Here is a 9,344-nt window from a genome sequence, read left to right on the forward strand (position 1 = left end):
CCCGGACTGGAGGCCTGGGTAAACGATATGGCGGGGTTCATTAAACTGGAGCAGATAAAGTTTGCCATGAGAGGATCAGCTCAAGGGTTCACCAGGCGGTGGCAGCCATTTCTCGACTACCTAGGGGAACGTTAGAGGGAAGACAGATGACCAGCAGCAGCAACCCAGGGGGGAGGGGGGAGGGGGGGGGGGTTTAGTTTAGTTTATGTCAAAAGATTATGGGGTTTAGTTATTTGTGTATTGTTAAACATTTCTTTACTGTTACGTTTGGTTTGTAAGAGGGAAAAAATTGTTGTTTGGAAAAAAATTTCAATAAAATATATTTTTTAAAAAAAACATAAAGTTGATTTATTTAACATTTATCTAGAATAGTTACTTGGCTGTTAACTGGGCTGGAGTTTAACAACATCAGCAGAAACAGACCCCAATGAACATTGTTGAATCCTGGATGTAACAACAAAATTCAATCACTGTCGTTACTTGTGAACTCGGTGGTGTCTCAGTAGGTTGGATGACTGAGTGAATCTCTTTCCACAATCGGAGCAGGTGAATGGCCTCTCCCCAGTGTGAATTCGCTGGTGTGCTGTGAGCTCAAACGATTGCCTGAATCTAGTCGTACAGTGAGAGCAGCTGAATGGTCTCTCGTCAGTGTGAACACGCTGATGGTACATTAGATCCTCAGAACTTTTATAACACTTCCTGCAGACTGGGCATTTAAATGGTTTCTCCCCAGTGTGAACCCGCTGGTGTCTCAGCAGATCAGACGACTGAGTGAATCCCTTCCCACATTCGGAGCAGGTGAACGGCCTCTCCCCAGTGTGAATTCGCCGGTGTACAGTCAGTTGTGATGATCGCCTGAACCCAGTCCCACAGTGAGAGCACCTGAATGGTCTCTCGTCAGTGTGAACACGTTGATGCAGCATCAGATTCCTGGAACTTTTGAAGCACTTCCCGCAGTCTGGACATTTAAATGATGTCTTGTCAGTGTGAATTTGCTGGTGTGTCAGCAGGGTAGATGAATCAGTGAATCCTTTTTCACACTCGGAGCAGATGAACGGCCTCTCTCCAGTGTGAGAGCGTCGATGGGTTTCCAGTGCAGATGGGTAAATGAATCCCTTCCCACAGTCTCCACATTCCCACGATTTCTCCACAATGTGAACAGTGTTTTTTCCTTCCATCTTCAAATTCACGTTATGATCAATTGGGCATCTGTCAGATCCTGATGTGATGAATGGTTTCAGTTTCCCCACTGGAAATCCTCCTGTTCTCATATCCTGTGAAATTGTTTCAAAACAGAAAATAGGGAGTGAGAGAGAACCCACAAAAACACTTGTGAAATCCGCAATTGTGAAATTGAGCTGAATGAATCTGGTCATTTGTGGGGCCGGCACTGGGGTAAAGTGACCATAAAAACTACTGGATTGTCATAAAAACCCAACTAGTTCATTAATGTCCTTCAGGAGAGGGAACCTGTCAACTGGTCTGAGCATTGATAAAACACTGGCCTCTTTCGGAGGAGAGAGCTGGGAGCAGAATGGGTGAAGGTAATGGACTGTGTGTATCTAAAACTCAGCCAGAGCTTTGACAGAATCTCCCAGACCCTCAACCCCAGTTGGGGCTGGTTTAGCACAGTGGGCTAAACAGCTGGCTTGTAATGCAGAACAAGGCCAGCAGCACGGTGCAATTCCTGTACCCAGCCTCCCAACAGGTGCCAGAATGTGGCGACTTGGGGCTTTTCACAGGAACTTCATTTGAATCCTACTTGAGACAATAAGCGATTTTCATTGCACCTTCACCACAGAGAAGAATCAGGAAAGCAGGTGTATGTGAACCACATCACCTCCAAGTTCCAATCCAAGTCGTACACTGTCCTGATCTGACTGACATCCTGTACTGGATGAACAGAAATTTCCTTCAATGAAATATTGAGAAGTTTGAAATCATGGTCTTCAGTCCCTGCTACAAGTTCCACACCCGGAGCATTGACTCCATCCCCATCCCTGACAACAGTGCGAGGCTCAACCAGACTATACCATGGAAAAATATTTCACTGAAATAAAAGTAAATACTGTGGAAATCTGAAATACAAACAGAAAATGCTGAATAAACTCACCAGGTCTGGCAGCATCTGTGGAGGAAGATGACTCTTCAGAAACCACAGCTCGGTTTCCGACCACATATCACTGCCACAGCCTAGAATGAGTTTCTATCTTGTTCACATCACCCAACTTAGTCTTGTCTCATGTTTCTGATGCTCAGACACATTCCTTTATTACCTCTAAGACTTGACTATCCAAGAAAGACACACTTACATTTATGTTCTGATGAATGGAGTGACTGTCAGATTTTGGTCTGATATTTGGTTTGACTTTTCCACCTTCAAATTCTGCTCTTCCAACGTCCTGTAAAGCAAAAATCATCACTGTCAGTCCAGGAATAAAAATTGAGAAGAGATGTTATGGTTCAAGTTTGCTGTGCGTAAATCCTCCCATTATGGGGATAGATATGGGGATCAGGTGGGGGAATGGGCCTAGGTAGGGTGCTCTCTCAGAGGGTTGGTGTATATTCGGTGTGCCGAATGGTCTCTTTGCACTGCAGGTGGTCTATGATTCTATTCTACTCTGTGAACCCCCTGTAAAAGGAGTTTCCACAATCAATCACTGTCAGTCCAAATATAAACATTGAGAAGAGGCAAACATTTCTCTTGGTTTGAGTTTGCTGTGTGTAAATCCAGCCATCCCAACCCCCTGTAAAAGAAGTTTGCAGAATCGATCCCTGTCAGTCCAGGAGAGAAATTCACAACATTCTCTCCTCCTGCTGACAGGACAGGGAGAACCGCGCATGCGCCCTGCTGCACATTATTAAATTTGGTGGACATGGTTTCGGGCCTTTCGGCAGCAGCTGCCGCGGCCCCGTTTGGTGCGAACGCGGGACCGATCAGTTCTTATTATGGTTTTGAGTCCTGCACTGGGTGTTTATGAAGCCTCAGCACCCACTCGGCCACCTCCATTACCCGGCCACAAGCGGCTGTTTCTCTCGAATCGCGGAATCCAAATGATCTCATCCCGGCGGCGGCAGCACCCACACTGCGCATGCGGCTGCCGGAGCCCACACTGCGCATGTACCATTTCCTTCTGCAATTGCGTCTGCGCAGACCTCTTGTCAAGGGTGGATAGGACACATTCTGATTCGCTCTGAAAGCTGGGTAATTCTTCCGGCATTGGAGGGCGATGTGTCGCTATGGAATATAAGGTTATGTGATCCGATTACGCTTGGAATCCGAGAGATACTTTTGTAAAGGCCCCGAAGAATCCAGCACGAGTTTTAAGGATACAAAATAATAAAGTTTATTTACTATAACAATATATACATAGTAGTAGCAGTAACTTCCCTTGCTACCTTCTCCTTCCTCCTGGTTCCTGGACTGGCCAGCTTATTTATAGTAGGAGTTTCTCCGCCCCCCTCATTGGGGAAGTTCATACTCCCATAGGATTGTGGGATAATCATTAGTCCCCAGCCAATCGTCAGTAGGCAGGTTATAACATCCCTCCCCCCCCCCCCAAAGTCCAAGGAATCCACCGTAGGCCCTGGCGAAGGAAGGCGTCGAACTCGTTTGGCCGCAGGCCGGACGCCATTTGCACGCGGCGCTGGATCAGGCGGCGTATAACGAGATGGAGACCGGCGCTTCCGTGATGAACGGCGCGGTTGTACATCCACGGCCTGTGGACCCGAGGATTCCCCCTCTGATTCATCCTGTGTCTCCATCTCGGAGTCAGAGTCTGCTGCCTCCGTCATGTCAGCGTCTCTGTCCCCATTCGGTCCCGTCATGACCTGCGCAGGCTTTGAGTGAGGCACCAGTGGAAGATTTGGAGGACTACCTTCCCTTGTTTCTGGTCTTTGCCGCTGTTGAACTGAGCTCCGGGGCGGGGAATCTTTTGCGGGGATGATCTTCTGGACCGGACGTGGTCTACATGTTTTCGCTGGAGACGACCCTGGGCTTGTACTTGGTACGATATAGGGCCCGTTTGGTGAAAGATTACCCCAGGAACCCATTGGGCACCACCAGCAAAATTCCGCACGAATACTGGGTCACCGGGCGCAAACTGCCGAATCGGACGATGCTGAGACAATCCCGGTCCCTGCCATTCTTGTGTGCGGCGTACTTTTGCGCCAATGTCCGGGAAGACCATACTAAGGCGGGTGCGAAGTCTCCGGCCCATTAGGAGTTCTGACCATTAGGTGGTCCTGTACGTAAACAAAAACCGAGCCAGTCTCGTGTCCATTGATCCGGAAGACTGCTTCTTTAGGCCTCTTTTGAATGTTTGCACTGCACGCTCTGCCAACCCATTTGAAGCCGGGTGGTAAGGGGCAGTGCGGATATGGCGGATGCCGTTCATCTTTGTAAACCTAGCAAACTCCTCACTCGTGAATGGAGTGCCATTATCCGTGACCAGCACCTCGGGGAGGCCATGCGTGCTAAATGATAAACGCATTTTTTCAATTGTTGCGCAGGACGTTGTCCCCTGCATCTTATGCACCTCCAGCCATTTGGACTGGGCGTCAATTAGTAGGAGGAACATGGATCCCTGAAAAGGGCCTGCGAAATCTGCATGTAAGCGTGCCCAAGGCCGCCCTGGCCATTCCCAGTGATGCAGGGGCGCGGCCGGCGGAAGCTTCTGATGCTCCTGGCAAATGGAGCAGTTTTGGGCCACCATCTCAATGTCGGTGTCGAGGCCTGGCCACCAGACATAACTCCGGGCCAACATTTTCATCTTGGTCACGCCCGGATGCCCATTGTGCAAGTCTGATAATATCAGCTCCTGGCCTTTTTCCGGGACAACCACACGCGTCCCCCACAAGAGGATGCCGTCTTCCATGCTGAACTCTGACAGCTTGGAGGAAAATGCCCGTAACTCGCCTGGGAGCTGTCTATGCTGCCCACCATACAGGACTATGTGCCGAACCTTTGACAGGACTGGCTCCGTCTGGGTCCACTCACGGATCTGTGATGCCGTGACAGGCAAGGTGTCCATAAAATTTAGGGTTGCGACCACCTCACCGGTCGTGGGGGTCGACATGGGGCCGGTCGATAAAGGCAATCGGCTCAGTGCGTCGGCATTTGCTATCTGCGTACCTGGTTTGTGCTCCAGAGAATACTCATATGCAGCAAGCAACAAAGCCCAGCGCTGGATCCGTGCAGAAGCAATGGGCGGTATCGGCTTATCCTCTCTGAAGAGTCCCAGCAGGGGCTTATGATCAGTCACGATAGTGAAATGGCGGCCGTACACATACTGGTGGAAGCGTTTCACCGCGAAAACCACTGCCAGGCCCTCCTTCTCGATCTGCGCGTACTTCTTCTCCGCTGCAGTCAATGTGCGGGAGGCGAAAGCTATTGGTCGCTCGGCCCCGTTCTCCATCTTGTGGGACAGACAGCCCCAATACCATACGGGGATGCATCACATGTGACGAGCAAAGGCTTTCCCGGATCATAGTGGGTTAGTAACCCAGACGACGACAATTGTTGCTTTACCCGCCGGAAAGCGGTTTCTTGCGGCTGACCCCAAACCCAGGTGTGATTTTTCTTTAGCAGCAGGTGTAAGGGGGCCAGCGTAGTTGCCAGATTGGGGAGGAACTTCCCGTAATAGTTTACGAGACCGAGAAAAGAACGAAGATGCGAAGTGTCAGTCGGGGTGGGAGCATGTTGAATTGCACGCACCTTCTCTGCGACGGGGTGCAGACCCTCGCGGTCCACCCGATAACCTAGGTAGACTACTTCTTTTGCCTGAAATACGCACTTTGTGTGACGTAAACGGACACCAGCCTCCGAAAGGCGTTTAAGGACAGCCTCCAGATTTTCCAAATGCTCTTGCTCCGACGTCCCTGTAATCAACACGTCATCTAGGTAGACAGCCACACGTGGTAAACCTCTCAAAATGCCCTCCATAACACGTTGAAAAATTGCGCAGGCAGAGGATACTCCAAAGGGCAACCGTGTATATTCATACAGGCCCCGGTGTGTGTTAATTGTTACATATGGTCGGGAGGCAGGGTCCAGCTCCAACTGCAGGTAGGCGTGACTCATATCTAATTTTGTGAATGAGAGTCCGCATGCAAGTTTCGCGGAGAGATCCTCTATGCGAGGCATTGGGTATCGGTCGAGTCGGGAAACTGTATTCACTGTAAGTTTATAGTTGCCACACAAGCGAACTGTGGCATCTGGCTTCATTACTGGCACAATTGGTGCTGCCCAGTCAGCAAAACGGACAGGCCTGATAATACCCAAACGAGTGAGCTCCCCTTCTACCTTCTCTAGCAAAGCGTAAGGCACTGGGCGCGCCCGGAAATAGCGCGGTGTGGCTCCTGGTTCAACTTGGATACGGGCTACGGCCCCTTTTATTTTCCCCAGACCAGGCTGGAATACCTCTGGGTATCGTCCTAGCACCCCAGTCAACCCTCCAGAAACTGTTTGGAGGATGTGCTGCCATTGCAACCGCAAATGGCGCAACCAGTCCCGACCCAACAGGCTGGGCCCATGCCCACGCACTACGATAAGTGGGAAACGCCCTTCTTGGCGTCCATAGACAACAGGGGTCATTGTAGTTCCTGCAATGTCCAGTGGTTCCCCCGTGTAGGTGGCCAACCTGGCCTGTGAGTCAGTTAGTGTAAGGGTCTGTATACCCTGCTTGATGCGGTCGAATGTCCTCTGGGCGATCACGGAGACCGCTGCGCCAGTATCCAACTCCATCTCCAGCGGGTGGCCATTGACCCGTACTGTCACCTTAATGGGGGCCACACGGGGAGCTGCCACACAATGCAGCTGCAGGCAGTCGTCCTCCGTCTCCACGTCCTCAGGAGTGGTCGCCGCAGGTTCATCCACATGGAAGGTACGGCCTCTGGGCTGGTCCCAGTTACGGCCTCTGGGCTTGTCCCAGTTTCGGTCGGAACGACGGCGCCTCTGGCGTCCCCAGGACCGCCGTCCGCGACGGGGTCGGCGCCTACAAGTCTGACACGGACATGGCTCCTCATCCATTGGCTCTGGAGAAGGCTCCCTTCGGGGAGGAATGTCCGATGGCCACTGGCGTCGGTCTGGTCGTTGCCTCACCCAAGGTACCGCAGGAGTGCGGGGGGACGTTTTTGGGCGGAAAGGGTTTCACCCCAAGGCATGCACTTCCATTCCCTGTAGCTCCTGTACTCCTCGCTCTGCGCTCTCTCGGGACAAGACTATTTGTATTGCCTGTTGAAAAGTAAATGTTGGCTCCGCTAACAACTTTCTCTGGGTGGCCGCATTAATACCGCAAACCAAACGGTCGGGTAACATTTCTGACAAGGTCTCACCATAGTCACAGTATTCCGCAATCCCGCGTAGCCTGGATAAAAAATCGGCAAGGGATTCTCCAGGGGTCCTCTCAGCGGTATTAAACCGGTAACGCTGGACTATCGTGGACGGGGTTGGGTTAAAGTGTTGCCCCACTATATTCACAAGTTCGTCAAACGTTTTGGTGTCCGGCGCAGCTGGGTACGTAAGGCTCCTAATCACCCCAAACATATGCGGCCCGCAGGCGGTGAGCAATATGACCACCTGGTGCTCGTTTTCAGTGATATTGTTTGCCCGGAAATAGTAACGCATCCGTTGCGTGTACTGGTTCCAGCTTTCCAGCGCAGCATCAAAAACATCCAAACGTCCGTACAGAGGCATGGTATAATAGAAAACAACTTACAACCTGTATCCAACAAAAATCCAGGGAGGTGGCTTCAGCAGTGTAGACAGCTATTCACTTTTACCTTCGTCGCCAGTTTTGTAAAGGCCCCGAAGAATCCAGCACGAGTTTTAAGGATACAAAATAATAAAGTTTATTTACTATAACAATATATACATAGTAGTAGCAGTAACTTCCCTTGCTACCTTCTCCTTCCTCCTGGTTCCTGGACTGGTCAGCTTATTTATAGTAGGAGTTTCTCCGCCCCCCTCATTGGGGAAGTTCATACTCCCATAGGATTGTGGGATAATCATTAGTCCCCAGCCAATCGTCAGTAGGCAGGTTATAACAGATACTGTACACAATTATAAATCAATTAATACTGCAAGAAAAAGGTGCACGAACCCTCCAGTATGGGTCTGTCTTGTGTGTAATTAACAGCAAAATAAAATCCCACAATTAGATGTGAACTGTCTCGGGTCTTATTTGTTCATGGGATATGGGTGTCGCCGGCTGTGCCAGCATTTATTGCCAATTCCTAATTGCCCTTGGGGGGCAGTTAAGAGTCAACCACATTGCTGTGGGTCTGGAGTCACATGTATAAAGATTATTATTATTAAGCCAGACCAGGTAAAGGTGGCAGATTTCCTTCGCTAGCAGGTAAAAAGAACAGGTATTTTGTTTTTCTTCATCAAATATTTAGATCGTATATTTTTGCTTTGACTGCAAAAAAAAATTTATGTTACAAGTTTCACTTTCCCACAGCCTTCGGTTGCTGAAATGCAAAATCTTGCAGATGCTGGATATCTGAAGTAGAAGCAGAACATGGCAAAACTACACAGTAGATCTGGCAGTGTTTGTGGAAAGATACATAGAACATGGAACGATACAGTGCAGTACAGGCCCTTCGGCCCACGATGTTACACCGAAACAAAAGCCATCTAACCTACACTATGCCATTATCATCCATATGCTTATCCAATAAACTTTTAAATGCCCTCAATGTTGGCGAGTTCACTACTGTTGCAGGTAGGGCATTCCACGGCCTCACCACTCTTTGCGTAAAGAACCTACCTCTGACCTCTGTCCTATATCTATTACCCCTCAGTTTATGTCCCCTCGTGCCAGCCATTTCCATCCGCGGGAGAAGGCTCTCACTGTCCACCCTATCTAACCCCCTGATCATTTTGTATGCCTCTATTATGTCTCCTCTTAACCTTCTTCTCTCCAACGAAAACAACCTCAAGTCCATCAGTCTTTCCTCATAAGATTTTCCCTCCATACCAGGCAACATCCTGGTAAATCTCCTCTGCACCCGCTCCAAAGCCTCCACGTCCTTCCTATATTGTGGTGACCAGAACTGTACGCAATACTCCAAATGCGGCCGTACCACAGTTTTGTACAGCTGCAACATGACCTCCTGACTCCAGAACTCAATCCCTCTACCAATAAAGGCCAACACTCCATAGGCCTTCTTCACAACCCTATCAACCTGGGTGGCAACTTTCAGGGATCTATGTACATGGACACCTAGATCCCTCTGCTCCATCCACACTTCCAAGAACTTTACCATTAGCCAAATATTCCGGACTCCTGTTATTCCTTCCAAAGTGAATCACCTCACACTTCTCTACATTAAACTCCATT

General features: G+C 49.6%; 1 protein-coding gene across 2 annotated transcripts; it reads right to left on the minus strand.

Moving 5' to 3' along the window:
- Nucleotides 1–322: 322 nt before the first annotated feature.
- On the minus strand, nucleotides 323–3,101 carry LOC140418623 (uncharacterized). 2 transcript variants are annotated; one of them, XM_072502163.1, is made up of 3 exons: nucleotides 3,014–3,101; nucleotides 2,313–2,402; nucleotides 323–1,274 (listed from the first exon to the last, which is right to left on the minus strand). In XM_072502163.1, the coding sequence occupies exons 1-3, from the start codon at nucleotides 3,092–3,094 to the stop codon at nucleotides 477–479; spliced, it is 969 nt and encodes a 322-aa protein (XP_072358264.1). In that variant the 5' UTR covers nucleotides 3,095–3,101; the 3' UTR covers nucleotides 323–476. The 2 variants fall into 2 exon arrangements, with proteins under 2 accessions (XP_072358264.1, XP_072358265.1); XM_072502164.1 differs by lacking the exons at nucleotides 2,313–2,402; nucleotides 3,014–3,101 and adding an exon at nucleotides 2,114–2,221.
- Between the last annotated feature and the right edge of the window lie 6,243 nt (nucleotides 3,102–9,344).

This window comes from Scyliorhinus torazame, chromosome 5 (assembly GCF_047496885.1).
Source record: "Scyliorhinus torazame isolate Kashiwa2021f chromosome 5, sScyTor2.1, whole genome shotgun sequence".
In the NCBI taxonomy this organism is placed as follows: domain Eukaryota; kingdom Metazoa; phylum Chordata; class Chondrichthyes; order Carcharhiniformes; family Scyliorhinidae; genus Scyliorhinus; species Scyliorhinus torazame.